Below are 23448 nucleotides of genomic sequence, written 5' to 3' on the forward strand. Positions count from 1 at the left end.
TCAATAATCACACTATGCGGGAATCACATTCAAGGCGGAAATTAATCTTTCGCGCATACTTTTATGTGCAAGTACGATACAAAATGACTCCTATCAGCATTTGGGAAACGTGCCGTTGTTCACTTGGATTTGGAGAGGGATGGTTTGTGATGGCTCTTCAGGACCAGGGGCTGTTTGATTGGGACTCAATGCTGCGTAATTGGGTGAAACAACCAAAGAAAATCCATACTGGGCTGTGTTGTATCGAGAGAAAAAATGGCATCCAGGCAACTTCCATGTCGACGTATACTGCTTGTTTGATATACCAGCAGGTGCTGAATCAGCTGCTAATCCCGATATTACATTGATTCGCAATGTATTGGAGTCGTTGTTGCGCTGTTGCCACTGAAAGTCCACGTTGATGGAGTTGGGATAATACGGATTGCTGATACCGACTAGCCGGTGTTACACCTTATTATTCAGCTCTCGGATACCATCTCATTCATGCAATTAAAGTAACTCACCCGTTTGTGCACCCACAACCGTATATTGGAACACATTGTCGGTGTTGCTACCCAACACTTGGTTGCTAGCAGGGCTGTTGACTTGAATAAGGCCATCCGCTGATACTGGGCGGGATCCAAAAAAGGACACAATGGATAATAGAACAATGAATTTAGGGAAGAAACCAAGAAGCATATACGTAAAACGAGATAATAAAGTAAAGAAGAGAAAAGAAAAAAGGTCGATTCAAGGATGGAGACATTGATTGATCCCACTAACATCCTCCAAATGAGGGGGCCCCCAAGTTCAACCCCTGAGGATCAAGCATCTGCTCAATATCTGTGTTGCGATTGGATAATCCATGTGAGCCTAATGCAAGTAGCAATGGCTGATGACAACAAACGGCATTCACGTTGGTAGGCGCAGTTCTCGCTGTACGATGTATTGATTGTGTGATTGCGTGTATCAAAAGTTTAATTTTTTTGTTGATGCAAATGAGGATATTTTTAACTCGCTTATTGCTGTTGCTCTGCCATTTCCTACAAAGATAGCAACACATCCATGTGAGCAAAATACTGCTATATATCCCATTGTCACCCATTTCATTTATACCTGAGCAGCCTCCGCACTCATACCACCGCCTTGTGGACCCTTGTTCTTTGAAAGACCAGAGACGATATCATCCACACGCAACAACAAGCATGCCGACTAGTTGTATTTTTGGGTTAATATCAAACACAAAAAGGAATAGCATCAATCACATACCTCAATAGCAGTCTTAATCGTTTGAAGCTTAACAGCAGTTGGCTCCCAGATACCATAATCCTTCATATCAACCACCTTGCCAGATTCACCATCGATACCAAAGCTGTGTTCACCGTTTGCGTGCTTGGCTCGCAGCTGAGTGAGGATCTTGATAGCATTGCCACCACAATTTTGAACAAGTGTCCGGGGAATAACTTCCATAGCCTCTGCAGCAGATCGGTATGGCCATTGCTCAACGCCTTCCAACAACTTGGCCTTCTCTTCCAACTTGACAGACACAGCCATCTCAGTGGCGCCACCACCAGGGGCAAGCTTAGCATTGAAGAACACGTTACGGGCAACGCACATAGCATCTTGGAGATTACGTTCAACTTCGGCAATGATATCTTTGCTAGGACCACGCAAGATGATGGAGCATGCCTTGGGATCCTCACACTTGGTCAAGAAGGTGAAGTACCTATTAACACAATTAGTGAGTCTCTTGTGATACGCACACATTGCTCTTGTTTTCATGTAACATACTCATCACCAATCTTTTCAATGTTGAAGAGACCACACTTGGTGCCGACATCAGAGTCCTTAAGATCATCCACTCGGTTAACAATGGTAGCACCAACAGCACGAGCAATACGGTTGTTGTCAGTCTTGCGTACACGGCGAATGGCTGTGATGTTAGCCTTCACAAAGTAGTGTTGAGCCAAGTCTATAAATATCCAATGTCAATATTGAAAATGAAATAAAGATGTGTGATGAGTGACTTACCAGAGACACCCTTCTCGGTGAAGACAAGATCAGGCTTAAGTTCAATGATTTTGTCGCACATAGCCTTGACTTGTTCTTCCTCAATCTCCAATATCCTGTTCCAGTCGGCTTCCTTGGTAATCTCAATGTTGGTCTGCGATTCACCCTTCTTGTATTCGAGAGGGCAATCAAGTAAAACGACACGAGGGTTCTCAATGCGACGGCGCATCTTGGGGTGGGTAACATCCTTGTTGAGGATAACACCATCAAGCACACGTGATTCTTCAATTTCACCACCGGGAATCTATATATGACACACCCATTTAGAACATCCAACACTCATGAAATAGTGTAATGATTACCTTTTCAACACGAGCATAACGCTTAAGATCCACTTCACGGCGACCAGTGCTTTCCTCAACCATGGCAACTGTGCGAACGGAATCCAAAGCAAGCTTGCACATCAAATCGCTCCACTGGCTGACAAACTTGGTACCAATGGATGACTTGATCAAGGAGAGCATTTCTTCGTCACTGTTGACATCGACAGGAACAGAGATTTCTTCAACGATTTGCAAAGCATCTTCGAGAGCCTTCTTGAATGCACTGATGATGATGATAGGATGGATGTTGTTTTGAATGTGAGGGAGGGCTTGAGCAAGCATTTCACCGGCTACACGAAATTGGGTACGTTGGTGTCATCATCATCATGATGGATCATAACATGCCATACAACAACAACTTACCGAGAACAATGACACTGGTAGTACCATCACCAACCTCTTCATCTTGTGTTCTCGAGAGCTCGATCATGCTCTTGGCTGCAGGATGGCTCACTTCAATCTCACGCAGAATAGCGTTGCCGTCGTTTGTCAACAAGATACCACCCATAGGATCCAACAACATCTTTAACATGGCACGTGGACCAAGACTGGAGCGAATGATATCAGAAACGGTCTATGGAATGGGATAGTTGGGTGAGCGAGATGCCGTCATCGCGAACACGTTATCCCTCGATTACCTTGGCAGCAGTAATGTTTGAGATCTGCGCCTTGCGGCCGGATTCTCGTTCCATGTTGGTATCTATAACGATGCCGCATTAGAACAAAGCACGAGACGAGTGCAATAAACGACGATGCCTTACTCATCACAAGGACTGGTGCGGACATCTTGAAGTAGGTGGGTGTCAAAGGGTGAAAAACGTGAACGTCGCGATGACAGGTGTTCCTCTCCTCTAAATTTTGACTGGCCGACACCCACCACCACCATGACAAAGGCACATGGTCACACAATTGAATGAAGCCACGCTTCTCAACATGTCATGCATAGGCAATTATCATCCATTGTGCGTTATTCGTATAGAGTACATCCACTTTGTACCTTTTTTCATCCATGACAACCATCACGATTCGTAGAACGCTTGTTCAAATCCAATAAAAACATATTCATACATATTGTACCATCGCCAACAACAAGCATACAAATCAATGTGATAGAAAGCATTCAGATTGTTGCATATATAGTACAACTTTGTGCGTGACAAGCAAGGTTACCATGATATCCCCTTCTCTATTGGGTGCTAGCAAACGAGAAAAGCTTTTCATTCTTGGACACGAAACCCAAGGCTAGCAATTATTATGAAGCAAGCAACCAAGTAGCAGTAACCAGATCAACCGCTACACTTCTAATCATTACTTTATAGGACCCCTCTATTGCACAAGAAGAGGTAACCATCTTAACTTCGCACTAGCAGAGTTCTTTAGAAAGCGATTGTTGTGTGTCATAAATGAATGCATAAAGTGAAAAGATACAACATCATAATCCTACTCGATATCTCGATAACCTCTAACGCAATGTAATGCTAAGGGATCATGGGGGCTCTAGTTGAAAATTCAAGTGACGGCGTGTTGACAGCAGTAGTGATGTGGAGAAGCATGATCGGCTTTTAAGGGACCACTTCTTCATTCCGATTACATATGGCAACCAGGATATTGGTATGGAAACGACGATCTGAATACCCAACAAGGCTCTAATCGTATACTGTTAGTTTGTCGGTCTTGGCAATTACAACCTTCCCAACACTCGCCACAATGCGGGTATGATGATCTTGGACCACCTTGCCAATGCTCTTGAATTGCGATGGATTCCACACAAGCCTTGGAAAGCAACGATTGCCCAGACGACCTTGAGTCTTCCATTCGAACCAAAGCACCCTGATCAGCAAAAGCAGGTCGAGTTGACGTTATTGAAACCAAGGTTACTTATGAATGTCTCTGGTCCTTCGGTTGCACGAGCTGGTAAACAAGATTCTCCTCTTGGATGCACATAGCCAATCCATATGCTGACAACATTCTATTAGTGCGTGATCTATCCATCCCTGGTTCAAGTGTGTATATATTCCAAGATGATTTACAGCGTGAATTGGGCAAGGTATCTCTCAAGGCATCTGGATCTGCGAATGGTCACAATGGCATCAAATCGGTGATTGATCATCTTCGAAGCGATGAGTTTTGGCGTGTTCGTTTGGGTGTTGGTCGTCCTGAATCAAGAGATGTCAATGACGTGAGTGACTATGTGCTCTCCAAATTCACTCCCCCCGAGGTGGCATTGCTCGAACAAAAAGTGTATCCATTGCTTGGCGTGGGTCCTGGTCTTGGATTGGAAACACTGGTGATAAAACAACAATTATGGCGACCACCACAACCACCCAAGAAGAAGAAGAAAAAGCAAAAATCACAAGAGGAATCCCCATCTGAAAGTGAAGTCGACCTTGGAAAGAAGGAAGGTACCTCGCCGTCATCTGCTGAGGACGAAAAGGCAGCAACCACCGCATAATTGTAGATAGGATCAATCAATGCATTAGAAGTTTACATATACCAATCATCAGTAAAGGATAATGGGAAAGGGATTTACCTGTTAGAGCATAATGAAAAACCGTGTTTGATATCTTGAGGGTCTCGCTTATGATTAATAAGCAGCTTTTAGGATACTTGGATCAGTCGCTGGTATGCTATTGTAAGTTCATTGATCCATAGAGGGGTAAACCTAATATAGGATCATCCACCCTTGTAAATGTTGTACTTATTGAATGAAGAGGAACAAAGACTATCTTTGTATCAAGGACACAAAGAATAAACACGTGGAGCTGTGGCCTTAAGGATATCAAACATAAGGGGAAAGGGATCAATCAAACAATGAAAACCAATGCGCATAAAGAACAAACACGTGACCAAGATGATCTCGAATAGAGTTTATTGAAAATGATGTGTATAGCCAAGAGCAACGAACCCATGCTTTTATATGCTCGCGTTTATCTCATGCATCCATCCCATGTGATTGGTTCGGGATTATCGACAACCCTCTTTTTCCTTGCATCCAAATCATTTTCCCATTTCTCTTTCCAACATGTGTCAGTTTTGTGGTGTCGACCCGGCTTTTGCAGCCTATTTCGATGATCCTAGCAACAACCAAGAGCAACAGCAACAACAACAGGAAGCTACTGCACCTTCAGCACCTGTAGCTGGAGACGGCAACAATCCAGCTCCCAACTTTTTCCGCCTCAAGCCGACCAACCCGCGTTACCAGCAAGCTGGAGGTCGCATTACCACTCAACAACTCACCACATTTGGTTCTTCATTATCTCCCAATGCTCAAGTCCTCATGGGTCATCATGGTCAACCTTACACCGATGCACTGCAACGTTGGTCTAAATGTGCCGTGAAACACGCGTTGGCTGTTATCAAAGTTGCTTCTGCTGAGGATGTTCGCAAAACGGTATGATATTGGGCGATAAGGATAAGCAAGCAGCATCATGACTCATATGCCATTAGATCATCATGTGCCAGAGCCATGGCTTGCCATTTGTCGTGAAATGTGGTGGACACTCGCCAAGTGGTCAATCCAGCATTGAAAACGGCATCGTCATCGATCTTAGTCAGCTGAACCAAGTATTTGTCAAGCCCGATGAAAAGCAGATCGTTGCAGATGGTGGTGCATTAGCTTCGCACGTGATTAAAGCTGCTTCTGAGTATGGATTAGCATGTGGTATGGATCAATGGTCAGTGAATGGGAGTAGCCAGTGATTACTAATACGCATGATAGTGACGGGATCAACGAGCCATGTTGGTATTGGTGGATTAATGCTTCATGGTGGCTATGGCTACTTGACAGGCGAACACGGGTAAGAATATCCTATAACGCAATCGTTGTCCGCCATGCTCAATACGGGATTGCTGCTATAGACTTGCAGTTGACAACATTCTCGCAGCTGAGGTTGTCACCTCCAAGGGTCAAATTGTATGGGCAAGCAAGGAGGAAAATGAGGATTTGTTTTGGTGCATTCGAGGTGCAGGTAACAAGTTTGGTGTTGTAACCAAGGTACGTGTTACATGGATGTTGGCATGACAACCAAGTTTTAATTTGATGATGTTTTTAGTTTATCATCCAAGCACATCCTGTTTCGAGCACAGTATGGGGAGGCAGTTTGGTGTACACGGGTGATCAATTGGAGCAATTAGTCGAAGCAGCAAATACATGGTACGCCAAACATGATGTCAAGGCAGCAGCAGCCATTGCTATTGGTAAAGGTGCTGATGGCAAAGCTGGATTTACGGTGCTTCCTTTCTATGATGGATCCGAACAAGATGCCTTGGCCAACTTCGAACCATTCCTCAAACTCCAAACTGCCATGAAGGATGTTTCCTCTATGCCATATTGGAAAATCAATACCTTGTGCGATGAACCAAATCTCTACGCCGCTAATCCCATCCGCTTTGCATCGGCCAATATCAAGCCACCACTTTCAGTTGACCATCTACGTGGCGCATTGGAACGATTGGATTCATTATACACGAGCGAACCAGCAGCTAGCACCACTGGATGCTTGATTCTTTTGGTACAGCCTGATGGTATCATGAAGCATAGCAGAACAGAGATGGCTTTCAGCTGGCGAGACGATCATTTTGATGTTGGCGTAGCAGCTCAATTCACTGATCCTGCCTTGGAGGAGAAAATGGCAAAATGGGCACAAGACTTTGGAGCTTACTTATCTACAGCTGGTGATAGCTATCGACTTTACAGCAATCATTCCGATTTCTCTGGCCCTGCTGCTCGAGAGCTTGGCATCAATTACCTTGAAGTTAGCAAATTGAAGCAAAAGTGGGATCCTGATAATCTCTTTCCAAAACTCTAGATAGTTGTTGATTGTGTAATTAAAGTTCATGATTTATTATAGAACACGCTTTGTTTCTAGATTATGTATGTAAATGCAAGAAGGGGTATACGTATGTCACCTACATTCAAGTGGCAGGTGGATTTTATCAGCTGTTGATTTTCCATCACTTCGACTCATCGCTTCCAAGATGCTTGATGACCACTTTATCAATTCAATCCATCATGACAACAACTCTCACGCCCACTCTCATATAAACAAGGCTGTTGTCACCAGCACTATCGTACGCCCTTTCTTTCTACTTGAATGCATATCATCATCAATGGCTTTTGGTAAGTCTCAAGGATGATTGTCTTTATGTGTTTCCCAAAATGAATGTACTCATACGTTCATCTATTATGTAGTCCACTCCGTTGCTTTACCACTTGGTGTGCTCATTGCTGCCTAATGACATTTGACTTTGTTTCTTGATGGATCCTTCTTTGTGGTAAGTATCACCATCATCGTCGTTTACATATTGATGTATGTTATTAAAGGGTGTCTTGTAGATTTGTAGGCAAAAGGCAACCCCAGTCTGGGAACTTTGGGACTCCTTTGTTTGTGACATAACTACATGCCGGATTACCTCGATGTGCGGCATGGAAGTTCTGGCATGATGCCTTATTGAAATGTGCACTTGGATCACGAGATTGCTTATGGCGTATCATGCATGAACTACCACAGCTTGATGTTGAAGAGATGAGGAGCCTTAAGGTATACTCATTCCAGCTTGCAGGTAGGTGTCAAAAGCACATCTGGGCATCATGTAGCTGACCAAAATTTTAGGAAATAGCCTTTATTATATGTACAGCATGGACATTTCCTACGGCGTATTTCGTTTTGCAATGATTGACTACGTACTTTGCCCATATCCATACATGGCATTGATCAAAGGTGTGTTGTGTTTTAAAGACGATTCAACGCGGCTGAGGAGCAAGCCAATAAGCTTGTAAGATTGTGCACTTCGAAACGGCCCCTTCCACATGTTCCATTACGACCCACAAGGAGCATACAAGCGATTAAAGATCATCCCATCACCAAGCAAAAGCACCAATGAGCCCATCTTGTAATAAATATTCCATCTTGGGGATCATGAAACTCATCACTTTATACCATCAGTATCATATATCATCAACATCATTGTTGCATTCACAGCTACAAGATACACTAGTTTCACTAAGATCATAGACGACCTGATGCATTAAATATAGCGATAGCGTAGTTTTTGATGTATGTGTATAAATACAAGTGTTGTCGACGACCCGTCAACCTAAGTCTTCTTCCACCGGAATACCTCTTGACTGTAAGACGACCTTCATGCACCCCATTTAGTAGCTTGCTATCCTTATCTATCTACGATTTATATGGGACCTGCTATGCCATAGCAGTAGTAGCGACTTGTAAGATATGAAACCATCGCAGGTTACCTTCCCGTGACCAACGTTGATCATTTTAATAACGGTTAATAGTAATGATTTATCATACAAAGGCATCAATAAATGTTGTTACTTAGATGTTGTAATCAAGCTGGGAGGTGTTGTATCTTCATGATCAAATCTTCGCCAGGTCCGAATTGGTCTCACAGTGTAGATAACATGTTAATTGTTTATGATAGGAAATGCTATTTAGATGGCAAATGCAAAAAGATGTGGATATGCAAATGAGCGCCTACTGCTGCATAATAGACCCCCTGATCACCGCCACGACGACTCCTGAGGATGCTTCATATGAACGTATCAGGCGTATTGAATGCTGCAATAGCACTGTTGGGCGTGTGTGGGCTTTGGAAACTGCATACGCTTGCAGCTTCGTCATCCGTAAAAGGTGTTGCTGGTCCTGGACTTGATGGTGTACTAAGAGCATGATAGGTCGGCATAGCTGACACCACGTGATGCGATTCTTGTGCGAAAAAAGGAGGAGTAGCTGGCATGTGTTGCTGCTGCGGAGATGAATCGATACACATGGTCATGCTGCTCGTAGTCGAAATAGCTGTATTACTCTCTTGCAAGCTCGAAGGTGGTGGTGGGTATACGCTTTCAGGTGGAGTAGTAATATAAATGGGAGGTGGTAATTGCTGTTGTTGTACATCATCCATGTAGTTGTTCGATTCTTGTTGTGGCTGCTGTTGTGGGCTGTTGTTGTTGTTGGCTGCAATGGATTGAATGAGTTTTATGCAACATGTTAATGATGGCCTGTTTTGCTTACCCCCTTGTGACATGAGAAAATGCATCATGTCTTTCATCAGCCTTTGATGCACGTCTTGCCTCCTTCGTGTTTCGGCTAGTTCTTGCATGACTTGGTTGCAATTGGCTTGAAGCTGTACAATTTGCTGGCTGATATTCGAATGGTTCACTTGTAACATAGCCATCCTTGCATTTTGTGCTGGATTATTGTTGTTGTTGCCGCCGCCGTTGTTTAATGATGTACCACGTTTGTTGCCATGGCGATGACCTTGATTATCGGCATTCTTTGATTCATGATGATCCAATGCCTTTCTTCGTATACTATCTACAAGTTCAGGTCGACCACGAATAAAGCTGCTATGACTAAACTCCCATACTTGGCGTTCATCAACAAGAGAGCGATGTCCGCGTGGAGATTTGTTGACCTTGCAAAACCCATACCTATGATGTAATAAATCCTTATTAGATAAACCTATCATACACAATGTACGATCATCCATTAATACTTGCATGTTGAGTTGACGTATGAAACTAGAAAAGTTGCTGTGCTTAAAGTGTTTAGGTAACACCTCCCTTGAGAACTCCATGACATTGCGAACAAGAAATGATTGCCCACTACAATCCCATTCTATCAAGTGCTGGTATCGAGGGTCGTTGACAAGGCTACAAACATTGATGGTTAGATTTCAAGTGCATATTTCGTTGTCATGCCGTCCATGTTACGTACCTGTATAGCTTATGAACAAACGTGTTGTCGACTCTTGACGTCCTGCTGCCATTTGCACGACGAGATGATTGGCGCCCATCCTTTGCAGTATTCGGAGGTTGAAGGAAATCTTGAGATCGAGGATGCTGTTGATGTGTGTCAGTCAAGTAATCATTGCATGAATCGAAAGCGTTGCTAGGAGACGAGATCATCGAGTTTGACATTTATGTGTGTGTGTGAATGTAGTATGATAACAACAACCAAGAGTGAATAAATGTTGCAGAGAACGAGAAAAAGAGTGGATGTGATGCAACGCCCTTTGTTTTGTAATGATGAAAAAGATGAGGGGACCCTACAGCTTTATTTGTATGCTACTCAAATGTGTTAGTGAAAAAAACACAGGGAGGAAAGGGGTTGCTCTCGCCTCCCACCAGTAATAGCCATCTAGCATAAAGCGGGCTAATGCAAGCAATTTGTGTTTATGTGCTCCCACATTTGGGTCATTTGATATCAACCTTTGATGAGTGCTTTTCATTTTGTGATCGGCAAAAGATCACAGTGCTATTACTATGATTGCATAACTTGCTACGATTAGCATTACATGTTGGAGTGTGGGACGAAATTAGGTATAACGTAAGAAGCGATCATTACTACATAGCACTTGCATATGCAATTATGAGCCCAGATTGTTGCCGATCATGATAGTGTATTAGGGCGTTTGGATGTGCATTTCTCTACAAGATCCAATGCTAGGACAAGGGAATACGATTAATCTGTAGATATGGATTACGATGATTGCCTGCACCATTTGCAAACTGCGCCACTATTATGGTTCCATGCAAAATGATCCCGTGCTCGCGTGCGTATGGTGTGGGGTTTGGGACAAAAGGAAGTTTTGTTATCTTTGTGTCACATGTGCATGTCTTACCCTCTTACTTGCGCGCCAAGTTTCTTTTTTTCCCGATGGCAGATGATGAGAGCAAATTGGCACGTCCCAAGTTTCCACCGCATTTGAACAAATTGACCCGCTCGATCAGCTTTTCCTTTTTGGTCACCAAGGCGAAAAAATTTTCATTCTTTAGAAGCACACACATACTGCCTTAATCATGCACATGATTGAATGCCAAGATCTAAGCATTGTAATGTCATACAACAAGAAGTCTTTTGCATGCACATATCTTAGTAATGGGAAGAACAGGCAATCATCCGGATCATCGCAATGGCTAAGGTTCCTAGTTTTAATTCCTCGGAAGCGTGTGGGGCTTGCTTACCAATTTTAGCCAAAGTGGTCAGTGTCACCGTTGCCCATTGGTGTGACAAAGTTCGCTGAACCATCAGATACAATCATCATTTTGCCGCTTATCGGATAGCACATGCCTCACAAAACAGCGCCCATTCATCCTGTGGTGCATCTAAAAAAAGTCCCGCTCAGGCACTGTATTTACCACATTGATGATCCTGGTTGATTTGACACATACAGGAATGCTTACGACATGTTTATCTTAGTGTAACGGGCAAGAATAGGCTTGGCACCAATGACGAAAGGATGTGATGGTGGTGCAGGGTAAAGGAGCCGATGGCAGCAAGAAAAAAAAGGTCCAGCCTTCAAGGGTTACACAAAAGATGTGAGTCATCGCCTTGCATCTTCGTGACTGGTCACAGCTGAAAGTTGAATAAACCCCCACACGATCCGGCAGCTGCGCGCTTCTTTCTCTTTCTTTATCTTTTGGTGAAAACTTTTTCTCTACACACACCTTTTTAATTATTATCTTTGAACCCTTTGAAACCCACCTGCGAACCCATTTGAACCCTTTGTTGTGATATTGTATCCCACTATGGTTTCCTTCACCGCTTAAGCTACCCCGTACACATTCGTACGATTCAACAACAGTTTTTCACCAATCAACCAGCGTTTATTTTTTCCCAAAACACACATTCGTGTAGTTGCCCAACATGGCCTACCTTCAAAGTTTACAAGCATGTCGACTCAAGCTACTAAAAAAGACTCCCCAGTCTCGAAAACCTGAACAATTACCTTGTTGAACAAGCATATCAAGATATGACCACCGTTAGCAAAAAAGTATCAAGCCCTGCCCCAAAGATTGAACCAATGGACGACCAACTATTCCAGCAGTTTTTCCAACTCGACAGCCACGGTGCTGGAGCACCATGGCTTTCGCCTGATTTTATGATGGGTGGTAACACCGCCACCAACACCGCCGCCAGTGTCCACTCTACACCAGAGATTGCCACTCCTCAAGATTTGTTTTTGACTTCGCCTACTGCTGAACCTGCCTGCAACACGTTTGAAAAGCATGTTCCTGGATTTGGTGACCTTGATGTATCCGCCATCCTCAACTCCACTTCTCCTCTTCTCGACTTTGCTCCTATCCATCATCATCAAGAGCCATCCGCCCCAAGTTCACCTACACAGCAAGATCAAGTGTCTGCCACGCCTGTTATGGAACAGCTTTCTCCTCAAATCACTGGTTTGTTGAGTGAGCTTGATGTGACTACATTGGCAGCATTGGCCGCTGGTGGACAAGATCAGGCGCAGCAACAGCAACAGCAAGTACCACAGCAAAAGGAAACACCTCAATCCCCTGTGATTGTACAGCCCCTTCCAACAACGACTCAATCCAAGAAGCGTAGTCGACCTCAAGAGTCAAGTGCACCCATGGATGAAGCCGCCATCAAGCGTCAAAAGAACACTGATGCTGCTCGTCGTTCTCGGTTACGAAAGGTGCTCAAGATGGAATCTCTCGAGAAGCGTGTGGCTGAACTTGAAAAAGCCAACACCACTTTGCTGTTACGTGCTGCTGTTCTCGAGTCGGAAAAGTCTGCATTGCTTACCAAGGAAGCTTCATATGAGCAACGTATCAAGACCCTGGAATCCCAGTTGGCTGAGGCCCATCAATCTTTGGCTGGCATTGCTTCGAGACCTTAAGTCTCTTTCTCTCTCTTTATCTTTTGCATTTTCCTTTTTTTCCTTTTCCTTTCTCTGTAGATTTGCTTCTTTTCTTTCTTTCTAATTACATCATTATATAAATATATCATCAGTATTGGTCGTGTATACATTTATATGTGCATGTCATGTTGCAAGTGCATGGGGATGGTCATATGGCGATAAATGGTCAGTGCATGATTACTCTTTTTGGGAGGGTAATACAACTCGGAAGGTTCACATTCACAGCCGACTTCTCTTTCCACTTTCCACAACCACCGAAATGCCAATGTCGTCAATGGAATCAGAACCCACACGTACAACCCCTTCCCATTCAACCACTGAACGTGTCAAGCGTTTCTTTGATCAGCGAGATTGGAAGTTTTATTGTGCTCTTGCAGCTGGTGTCGGATTGGTGGGTGCTGCAGGCGCGTACTACTATTACTCGACAATATCTTCCGGTCGACGACGACCACGATCACCTGCTGGCAATCGCAAGTTCAAAGCTCCTGCTGGTATGTATCATATAACAACCTTCTATGTGTATGATTTGCTCAACGCCTGAAATAGCTGACAAGACGACAACACCGTTACCTACTGGATATGAGGATATGTCATCGAGTGCCATAGCCAACTTGAATGAACAGGTAACACAAAGCACTTGGATTGCCGATATTGAATACTAACATGTTGCATAAACAATGCTATATAGCAACGTGCTGAAGCAGCCAATGCACTCAAGCTAAAGGGCAACACCGAATTTACAACCAAACACTGGGATCGTGCAGCGGCATTATACACCAAGGCACTCGAATTCAAAGAGGATCCAGTATACTACTCGAATCGTGCTGCTTGCTTTGCCAACTTGGGCGAGACCGATCGTGTACTTGAGGATTGCAACAAAGCGCTCACCTTGAATCCATTATACATCAAAGCAGTGTATCGACGTGCACATGCATTGGAATTGAAAGAAGAATTGGAGGCGGCGTTGTATGGTAGGTTCATCATTGAATGAGGATGGGATCAACGCATTTGGGCTTACATAGAGAGCTCTAGATTTCACGTGTGTTTGTATATTGGATGGGTTCAGAAACGAAGCTGCTGCCAAAGCCATGGAAAGCCTACTCAAAAGGGTGTCTGCTGCTAAAGCTGCCGAGTTGATCAAGGTAAAATTGAACAACATGGCGCCAACAACATACGTATTGACTCATTGATCTTTTAGACAAAGAATCCAAAATTACCCTCTTCAGCTTTTGTGGGTGCTTACTTTGATTCATTTCGTCCTGGTATGTATGACATTCTATTGGGCAAGTAGAGGATATTCGATTAAAGGATGGTGGATTAGATGCATCTCGTCCTTTGGCAGTGGCATCACCTAACGAGGAAACGGCGGATGGGTATTATTCAAAGACATGTGACGCCATGAAACACAAGCGCTACGAGGAAGCACTCAAGGCGTGTGAACGAGCCATTGACGCTGGGTGCTCCGAGGCCTATCTTGCACATGCGCTCAACATTAAGGGAACGTTCTTGTTCTTGAAAGGCGACACGGAAGGTGCTCTCACGTGCTTTAACCGATCTATTGACATCGATCCCAAATATGTGCAAAGCTATATCAAACGATCGAGCGTGTATATGGAGCAAGGTATGTGCTTTTGGAAGAAATGGCATCTGATGGCTGATGTACTACTACTACTAGGCAACGTACCTGAGGCCTTCAAACAATTTGACGAGGCATTATCCATAAGTGCTTCCAACCCGGATATTTACTATCATCGGTAAGTGATTTCTTTGTTGTGTGTTTCCATTATGATGAATAGCATGCTGAAAAAAGGAGCATATAGTGGTCAGAGTAAGTGATGCGATGGTGGTGTGCAACAAATGGATAGTGAATGTTGGCTGACATGGATTCTTCTAAAGTCAATTTCATTTGCGGCAAATTTGAGGATGCAGCCAAGGATTACAGTGAAAGCATCAAGCTTGATGACACGTTTGTTTATGCATATATCCAATTGGGCGTGGCACAATACAAGAGCGGATCAACGGATGCATCGACAGCGACATTCAACCGTGCATTGACTCTCTTTCCACATTCATCGGATCTACACAACTATTATGGTGAATTGCTTGCTGATCAGCAAAAGCTACCCGAAGCGTTGGAGATGTTTACCAAAGCGATCGAACTCGACTCAAGTAGTCCATTACCCTACGTGAACAAGGCCATGCTTATGTATCAATCGGTGGGAGATGTTAAGCAAGCAATTGACTTGTGCAAAAAGGCCTTGGATGGTATGTGCGATTATTACTAGTGGAGTGTGTGTGAATCACCAAACTTATGTACGCATACATTAGTGGATCCCGCGTGTGATGCAGCAGTAGCGTCGCTTGCACAAATGTTGCTTGAACAAGGAGAACCAGAAGAAGCGTTACGCTATTATGAAACGGCAATTGATCTCGCACGTACAGAGGCTGAATTACAACATGCAATCTCCTACGTCGAAGCTACGAAGGCACAAGTCAGGTATGTAAAATCAAAGGAGAGAGGTCATAGTGAAATGGGTACTCATTCTTATCACGTCTACTAGATTCACACAAGATTATCCACAAGCATCATCACGTCTTGAGAAATTGAGGAAACATTGAGGCTTTTGATAGCACACGTATACATACACAACAAGTAGCAATTAGCAATATCGACTCCATACTCCATGAGGTGTTTATAGTACAGTAAATGTCATTATACTAAAATAAAGCAAACAGCTACAAGCAAAAGGTAATTCTATGTATCCTTATTCTCAAAATGTGTATCCAACTTGCATCTTGGTCATTCAACGGATGACAATTGTTGCATGGATTTGCTGCTACTGGCGAAGGTTGTCTTGTTTCCTTAATGAGCAGTGGATGGGGCATCGGTTGGTATATATCCAAGTAACTCAAAGCGATCGTTCACCCTTCTTGGTCAGCCGAATTAAATCACCCATTGGTGTCTTGTGCCTGTGTGGAGTATAGTAATGCATCAGTGGATGTCGCTCATAACCCCTTTATCCATATGGGACTCGTACCTTTCAACACGACCACTACCAACCAAATCACGCAATATAAACGAATGACTTAGCACCGTTAAATTGAGCTTCTTTTCCTTGATTTGCTGTAAACGTTGTGAGTCAAATTGTAACCTTGCTCATGCCATTCTTATTACCTTTTCCATCATGTCCTTGGTCATCCGTTTCTTGAGTGCACGTATTATCTCGCTTCTTCCTTTCCGGAGATACGACATGAACATGCCATTACGTCGCACAGCAAACCAATAGGTGTTTGGGATCGTCGTGTGTGGAAGAATGATATGATATCGTATCAACTGGCTAAAATAAAATCATTGGTATTATGCACATTGCGAGTTACACGTCAACTTACCTGATTTCATTATCTGTAAAATCCTCCAGGGATGAGCGTTTGATGGTGACTTCAGGATACTTTGCATCTTTGATGAGATCTTTGAAGCGATCTATATAGCAAGAGATTAGAGTAATTCGATCAAAAATCATTGCATCTTACGTACCAAAAGTTTCAGGGCACAAGCCTTTCTCATGTTCTTTATCAACCATGCATTCTTGTTTAGCTTCATCAATGGTAGCCAAGTAGTCTTCAGTGCGCATAAGAATCAACTCATCATCCATCGTCCCAGTGACATGAAACTTTCTCCATGAACCTTCAATGGCCAATTGTTGCTAATTGCATGAGTGTAAGCGAGGTCATGTGATACTTTTCCCTCTCTGCATGATGGGCATTTACCACTTCACGATCAACGGTCGTATTGTCCGACAATATTGCATAAATTTGATGCACTAAGCAGATCCTTGGAATACGGCGAGCAGACTCGGATCCTTTGTGTTTGGGTGCAATGGCTTGTTCAATGAGCAATTGCGCAGCAGCTGCAGTGTCTGACATGATGGGCCAATCCTCAATGTCGAAATGGTCGAATTCGCTATCATTGTCCTTTTCCAATTGCCGTCTGACTGCTTCAGTAGCTCTTCTCTTGTTTCCATAGACATCAGGGATGACGGTGGGTTGACTAACAAGGGCTGAATAGCGCTGCCGAGCTCGTTTTCTTTGTTGGTTCATTGTAAAGAGAGAGAGAGAGAGAGGTAGGTCCCTTTCGGAGCAAATTCAGCCGTAGCACATTCAAATTCGTCGCAGCATGATGATCCCTTGTCCCACACTTCTTGATTTGGCAACAAATGATGATCAAGCCACATGACAATTACATCCCCTTCCTCCTTGTTGACAATGGCATTTTCTTTGTATTCATGATGAAGGATGTTGTAGAATGCATTCATTATAATAAAGATGCCGATTGTGAGTGCAATTATGACATACACCAACAATCAAAATCATTCACTACCACAACTACCATCATATCCACTTGCGAGACAAGGGTAGAGACGAAGGTTCATATCACTAAGCTGCATGCTACTCATTGTTATAAGAAAGAGAGAAAGAATGATCCGTGATAGCCTTATCATCCTTCAATTACTTCCAAGAATAGTCATCTAGTGGTGTCTATGATACTGCAGCAGTGCCAAGTGGGGCAAGATATCAACACGGCAATACGTTGTGAACGACAGAGGTATTTTATCATATTCGATATAGGTGATTGTGTAAATAAAAATGCCATGACAACGGATGCTTAGCAACGGAAGATGCATAATTTTGAGCAGCGTTACATAGCCGAGCAACCAAATTTTTCGGTGGAGTAGTGACACCGCTTTTTTCTTGTCTCAGCTTTCCTTCTTTGTTTAACCACTGATCTACAATGAGCGACCACCAAAAGCTCGCTGTCAAACAAAATCCTCGCATTCTCTTTCGAGACACACCAGAAGCCAAGTATTGGCGACGATTCAAGGTATGGATCAGGAAGCGATCGTACCCAATGGGTCCAAATTCGCTGACTCTTGTTATGAATAGAATCCAATCTCGATCAAGGAGTATGGTCCTGTCACCTCGATCTATTTTTCACCTGCTGCACCATACGACTTTGCTGTATCGTCTTCGGCACGTGTTCAAATCTATTCTTCAAAGACACATTCACCAAAGAAGACGATTTCACGGTTCAAGGATATTGCATATTCCGGTTCTTTTCGACAGGATGGAAAGCTCGTTGTAGCTGGTGATGGCACTGGTCTCGTTCAAATGTTTGATGTCAATTCACGTGCTATTCTGAGAACATTCCGAGGACATTCATTGTATGTATTGAATGGAAGGATTATATGGGGGATAAGGTATTAATCAATGGGATATCTATAAAAGGCCTGTACATGTTACGCGATTCTCCAACGACAAGACGCATATTCTTTCAGCATCAGATGATCGAACGGTGCGATTGTGGGATATACCATCAGAAACCAGTGTCAACGTATTCGAGGATCACGAAGATTATGTGCGTGCAGGTGTTGTGAGTGACGACAATCCCAACTTGATCTTGACGGGTTCCTATGACCAAACCGTACGATTGTGGGATACTCGACAAAATCAATGTGTTATGACGATGCAGCATGGCGCTCCTGTGGAATCATTGCTTATGTATCCTAGTGGTAATGCGGTCGTTTCTGCTGGTGGACCAACACTCAAAGTATGGGATTTGCTTGCCGGTGGTCGATGTATGCACACTGTCAGCAGTCATCAAAAGACAATTACCAGCATGTGCTTTGATGGCTCGGCATCACGCTTGCTTACGGGATCTCTCGATCATCACGTCAAGATTTTCAATGTACAAGATTACAAGGTTGTTCACAGCATCAAATATTCGGCTCCTATCATGAGCGTCGCCATGTCACCAGATGATACACATCTTGTCGCTGGTATGGCCAATGGCTACTTATCGATCCGTAAGCGACAAGTCAATAGTGAAGAGAAAGCTGCCAAATCCCGGAAACAAGAACAATTACGCAGCGGTGCTTACAAGTACTTCATGCGTGGCAAATCAAGCGTACCTGAACAAGATGCCTTTGTTGTTGAGCGCACACGTAAAACAAGACTCAACCAATACGACAAGTACCTCAAGAGCTTTGAATACCATAATGCACTTGATGAAGTGCTCCGTTTGCGCAACACCAATGTCACTGCTGCCATGTTACAGGAATTGATCCATCGAGATGGTCTTGAGTCGGCTCTCTCTGGAAGAGACGACGTGGGTTTGGAGCCGCTGGTCAGCTTCCTGATACGACACATTAATCAACCACGATATACTCCTTTGCTTGTGGATGTTGCAGATGTTTTACTTGGTAAGCTTGGATATAAAAAAGAGGATGTGTGTGATGGCTCTTTTTTCTGTTACTGACAACAATCATACATAGATATCTATACACCGGTAGTGGGTCAATCACCGCTGATCGACGGCTTATTAGGACAACTTGCATTCAAGGTTAATCGGGAAATCGACTTGCAGAAGGACTTGACCCAAGCCATGGGTATCTTAGACATGCTTTTTTCAAAATCAGGAGCAGGCAGTGAACATACTTCATCCGACTATTAATTAAACTCGCACATATCATCATCATCATCATCCTTATAGAGCAAAAAGGACGTCTAATATTCTTGTGTGTATTTATGGTTTGTGGATTGTATAGTAAAATGAGATGCATGGGGGATTGTTTATGTAGCTGATAGCCACAATAATAAGTGTTGCTTCCTCGCATAGGCGTTTGAACGGCTCTCATAGAAATCTTATGCATTTGCTACTCATCCATGTCATCGTGAGTTGGGTGGTTGACCCTCCTACTCTCAACTTTTATGCATCCCACTCTACAGGAGCGATGCTCCTACCCCTTCCAATATTTTGATCTTTCAATTGTCTTGATCCGATGAGATTTGACTGAAAAACGCTCAAACACAGAAACATCATCCAATATCAGAAGAATCATTTTGCAAAGTTATTTGTAAACTGCCAGCTAATAGCCCATACCTCCCATTCACCTTTGTTGTCCAATCCAATGCATACGAACGATTGTCTTGCTCCAGCCCAGCATGCCCATCATTTAACTTTCATGATTCGAGCTAACCTGGTAGTAAGGTAATGGCTGTTGTTGGATCATCATTATCATGTAAAGTGTAAAATGGCACACATACCCTTTTGCTATACGTGAGGATCATTTTATTTACGTGTACCTATTGTCTATCGTGAGGGTGATGATGACGATGGGTGGATGGTGTGTGGATGGGGTCATTGAGTGGCCTCAGTGTAATAGCAGTAGGGGGATTTAAACTTGAGGGACAGCAGCTCCACGACTTGAGACAACGCTTCTCTTCTCTTTCTCACTCCTCTGCTTTTATTCCATTGACGACATCTCGATCAAGGTGATGTATTATAAAAAAGTGCTCTTGTTGGCCGTGAGGTGTTAATGTAGTTCTGAACATGCATTGTCAGGGAGTTAGCTGAAGAATGAGCGTGGTGGGTGGTTGGTGGTTGCCATGGCGATATCGTTGCTTCCTCTTGTCCGTTGCTATTCCCGCCTTACGCTTGGTGTCAACAGGTACATTCAGGGTCCAATGTTGCAGCCGAACCGGTTCCATTGACGTGTTAGCTTGTATAGAGAGCAAGTTTGGTTTCAAGACGTTGGCTGGTTTGGCGTTTTGTTTCAGCTGAACTATTCTACACCATGGTTTTCGGTTTCCAGTAACCAACAACAACGGGTCTTTGTGTATATGGAAAAGGCAAGTACAATGAAACAAACAATGAAAAGGGTGTTTATTGTACGTGTGTGCTAATAATGAATTGAATAGCTTTCTTTGGTCAGGCAATGCAACTTGGGGCATCATCATCATCTCTTTGGGTTCAAGTCCCAGCCTGTATCAAGTGGCCGCTGCGTCGCTCTGCACTAGTCAAGTGTGCTGGAAAAGCTTCTTGGAACGCGTCCAGGGCTCTATAGGCCTGCGTTGAGTTGAGGATGGGTCGATGACGATGGATTTTTGGAAGAGCATGGTCACCGTGTTGAGGTAAAGGGGATTTGCAACAGCTTGTGAATGCGTTTAACCAACACGCTCTTCTCGTGATAGGCTCGTTCTTTTCCTTTGAGGATTTCTTTTCATGAGGTGGGAAATGATTGGAAGGATTGGGGATCATTCTTTCTTTGGAGAGGATGAATGAGAACAACTATGAGCCTGGACTCTACGTAAGTGATGTCCTTCCTTGCCATGGATCGAACTGGCCTTGCGAGATTCGTGCAGTGCCTTCTCAAGAACAAGGGATCGCCCGACGTTGCTCGTACGGTGGTGATTTGGTTTGTGAATTCCTTCGGATATGCTTTCTTCCTTAGAGAGGATCGCCTAACGGTATACCAAATCGTCATCATTCCCGGTACCAGATGGTCTAACTTGCCTGCTTTCTTATTTGTAGAGACGGCGATTACGATGATTACCACATTCACAACAATGACGATTACGGTGATCACCCCATCTACAACAGTGACAATGATGACGACAACGAGATTCAAAAGGAAGCCTGCAAGATCCCATTCTTTTCAACTTGTGTATTTTTGGATGTTTGGTGTGACGGATGAGATTGACGACTGGTGACGAGTACGAGTAGGAATGATGACAGAGGACGACTACGACGATGGCGGTGGCAATGTACAGTACATAGCAAGATAGCTAGATGAAATAAAGCATTGTTTATTTATTACACGCTTGTTGGAGGTTGCTAGCTTGTGGATTACATACTATTGCTTCGAAGATGGAATAATAAAGGTGGTCCGGTTAAGAAGTACATGACTTTTGCGATACAATAAGGAGGAGTGGGAAGTGGGATGAGCTTGAGAAGAGAAAAAGTGAAGAGATCCCTCCATTGAGTTTCAGGATGAGTGACTCATTCAATATGTATATGTATCTTTTTACATATACAAATTGGTTTATGCAGCTCGACTTTCTTCTACATGCAAATGTGATGCATACCTTGACACACCTTCATTATTGGATGCTGTTTACTTACGTACCTTCACAAAAGGCAATCATCATCATCATCATCATCATCATCATCCATTTGTGTAGCAACCTGTCAAGGACATGTCTGTGTAACCACCACGTGCCGTTTCACTCAGCTCTTCATCTTTCATTTAATGCAGCCGACACCATCACTAGGAAAAAGCAACTCCATCACGCTTACAGCATAGGTAAAACATAAACGTGCCTGTATCTCCAAACTTTACAATGAAACGTGAGGTTTTTATTAAAGCAATGTGCTCGTCTTGGCCAACAGCAGCTTGTGTGGAAGTTTCACGTTCAATGTCGCAACTAGCCCAAAAAATATTTTTTGGTCGTCGTCGTCGAAGAGGTCGACCTCCGGATCCAGTTTGGCTGGTGGCGACATTGCGAAATCTGGGATTGGCAAGCTTGATCATGAAACTGGCACCCAAGGTGCAGTTGGCCAAGTCGAGCACATTGCTCTAATAAAAACCCCACGTTTGATTGTAAAGTTTGGAGATACAGGCGCCTTTATGTTTGTAAGCGTGATGCTATATGAAGAGTGGTCTTTGTTCATTGTCAAGTAGGTGGACCCTGGCAGAGCAAAAGATGCAGAAGGATCTCTTTGGGTAACTCAGCTAAAAAGTCAGGACTTCAGGGACAATGCATGATAGGTACGCAACCCTCATTTTCAGGTCATACATTGGCAGCTAATAGCCATTTTTGTGCATTCCCAACTTTTGTGCATTCTATTGTAGGTGGACGATGCTCCTGCTCTAGACATTCATTTCCATGATTAAAGTAGGTTGATCCGAGCTGATTTGGTTGAGTTACGCTCACACAAGATTACATCGGTTGAGCTACATCGAGCGTGCTCTATGTCCAGAGTGATGTAATCTCTCTTTGACCGTAGCTCAGTCAAATCAGCTCGGATCAACCTACTTTGATCATGGAAATGAATGTCTGGAGCAGGGGCATCGTTCCCAAGAAGTGGATCTCGCAACAATGATGATTGGATAAAAGTGGCCGTTAGCTAGCAATACATGCCTGTTCCTAGATGATCCATAAAGTAATTATACATTGACCCTTTCATTCATGCAAATGTAGCTGTGTTACACAACACGAGCCTCTGCATCTTTTGCTCTGTCAGGGTCTAGCTACTTTACATTAAACAAAGACCACTTGTCATATAGCATCACGCTTACAAACATAAAGGAGCCTGTATCTCCAAACTTTACAATGAAACGTGAGGTTTTTATTAGAGCAATGTGCTCGTCTTGGCCAACAGCACCTTGTGTGAAAGTTTCACGTTCAATGTCGCAACTAGCCCAAAAAATATTTTTTTGGTCGTCGTCGTCGAAGAGGTCGACCTCCGGATCCAGTTTGGCTGGTAGCGACATTGCGAAATCTGGGATTGGCAAGCTTGATCATGAAACTGGCACCCAAGGTGCAGTTGGCCAAG

The 23448-nt window shown here is 43.6% G+C and overlaps 10 protein-coding genes across 10 annotated transcripts; 6 read left to right on the forward strand and 4 right to left on the reverse strand.

Moving 5' to 3' along the window:
• Window positions 1-93: 93 nt before the first annotated feature.
• On the reverse strand, window positions 94-678 carry O0I10_002368 (uncharacterized protein; the record flags this gene model as incomplete). The annotated part of the gene is made up of 2 exons (XM_058482451.1): window positions 94-434; window positions 504-678. The coding sequence occupies 2 exons, from the start codon at window positions 676-678 to the stop codon at window positions 94-96; spliced, it is 516 nt and encodes a 171-aa protein (XP_058346949.1).
• Window positions 679-998: 320 nt separating this feature from the next.
• On the reverse strand, window positions 999-3158 carry O0I10_002369 (T-complex protein 1 subunit gamma; the record flags this gene model as incomplete). Its single annotated transcript, XM_058482452.1, has 9 exons — window positions 999-1022; window positions 1096-1191; window positions 1249-1705; window positions 1771-1951; window positions 2011-2293; window positions 2352-2662; window positions 2736-2946; window positions 3011-3072; window positions 3134-3158. 9 exons carry the CDS (start codon window positions 3156-3158, stop codon window positions 999-1001), a joined length of 1650 nt encoding a protein of 549 aa, XP_058346950.1.
• An 807-nt stretch (window positions 3159-3965) lies between these two features.
• On the forward strand, window positions 3966-4824 carry O0I10_002370 (peptidyl-tRNA hydrolase; the record flags this gene model as incomplete). The annotated part of the gene is made up of 3 exons (XM_058482453.1): window positions 3966-3983; window positions 4037-4286; window positions 4349-4824. 3 exons carry the CDS (start codon window positions 3966-3968, stop codon window positions 4822-4824), a joined length of 744 nt encoding a protein of 247 aa, XP_058346951.1.
• Window positions 4825-5394: 570 nt separating this feature from the next.
• O0I10_002371 (uncharacterized protein) lies at window positions 5395-7180 on the forward strand (the record flags this gene model as incomplete). Its single annotated transcript, XM_058482454.1, has 5 exons — window positions 5395-5763; window positions 5820-6033; window positions 6091-6169; window positions 6231-6366; window positions 6425-7180. The coding sequence occupies 5 exons, from the start codon at window positions 5395-5397 to the stop codon at window positions 7178-7180; spliced, it is 1554 nt and encodes a 517-aa protein (XP_058346952.1).
• Window positions 7181-8921: 1741 nt separating this feature from the next.
• On the reverse strand, window positions 8922-10299 carry O0I10_002372 (uncharacterized protein; the record flags this gene model as incomplete). The annotated part of the gene is made up of 4 exons (XM_058482455.1): window positions 8922-9346; window positions 9404-9822; window positions 9892-10044; window positions 10109-10299. The coding sequence occupies 4 exons, from the start codon at window positions 10297-10299 to the stop codon at window positions 8922-8924; spliced, it is 1188 nt and encodes a 395-aa protein (XP_058346953.1).
• A 1847-nt stretch (window positions 10300-12146) lies between these two features.
• On the forward strand, window positions 12147-13034 carry O0I10_002373 (uncharacterized protein; the record flags this gene model as incomplete). The annotated part of the gene is made up of 1 exon (XM_058482456.1): window positions 12147-13034. The coding sequence occupies one exon, from the start codon at window positions 12147-12149 to the stop codon at window positions 13032-13034; it is 888 nt and encodes a 295-aa protein (XP_058346954.1).
• A 280-nt stretch (window positions 13035-13314) lies between these two features.
• On the forward strand, window positions 13315-15674 carry O0I10_002374 (uncharacterized protein; the record flags this gene model as incomplete). Its single annotated transcript, XM_058482457.1, has 11 exons — window positions 13315-13546; window positions 13602-13678; window positions 13744-14026; window positions 14088-14197; window positions 14254-14317; window positions 14377-14676; window positions 14731-14809; window positions 14852-14883; window positions 14952-15320; window positions 15384-15552; window positions 15617-15674. The coding sequence occupies 11 exons, from the start codon at window positions 13315-13317 to the stop codon at window positions 15672-15674; spliced, it is 1773 nt and encodes a 590-aa protein (XP_058346955.1).
• A 290-nt stretch (window positions 15675-15964) lies between these two features.
• On the reverse strand, window positions 15965-17153 carry O0I10_002375 (uncharacterized protein; the record flags this gene model as incomplete). The annotated part of the gene is made up of 6 exons (XM_058482458.1): window positions 15965-16025; window positions 16094-16179; window positions 16231-16393; window positions 16446-16536; window positions 16591-16759; window positions 16824-17153. The coding sequence occupies 6 exons, from the start codon at window positions 17151-17153 to the stop codon at window positions 15965-15967; spliced, it is 900 nt and encodes a 299-aa protein (XP_058346956.1).
• Window positions 17154-17844: 691 nt separating this feature from the next.
• O0I10_002376 (uncharacterized protein) lies at window positions 17845-19563 on the forward strand (the record flags this gene model as incomplete). The annotated part of the gene is made up of 4 exons (XM_058482459.1): window positions 17845-17934; window positions 17997-18274; window positions 18339-19312; window positions 19385-19563. 4 exons carry the CDS (start codon window positions 17845-17847, stop codon window positions 19561-19563), a joined length of 1521 nt encoding a protein of 506 aa, XP_058346957.1.
• A 1643-nt stretch (window positions 19564-21206) lies between these two features.
• Window positions 21207-22472, forward strand: O0I10_002377 (uncharacterized protein; the record flags this gene model as incomplete). The annotated part of the gene is made up of 3 exons (XM_058482460.1): window positions 21207-21307; window positions 22164-22195; window positions 22258-22472. The coding sequence occupies 3 exons, from the start codon at window positions 21207-21209 to the stop codon at window positions 22470-22472; spliced, it is 348 nt and encodes a 115-aa protein (XP_058346958.1).
• Between the last annotated feature and the right edge of the window lie 976 nt (window positions 22473-23448).

Source organism: Lichtheimia ornata (genome assembly GCF_029851405.1).
Source record: "Lichtheimia ornata isolate CBS 291.66 chromosome Unknown scaffold00006, whole genome shotgun sequence".
Classification (NCBI taxonomy): domain Eukaryota; kingdom Fungi; phylum Mucoromycota; class Mucoromycetes; order Mucorales; family Lichtheimiaceae; genus Lichtheimia; species Lichtheimia ornata.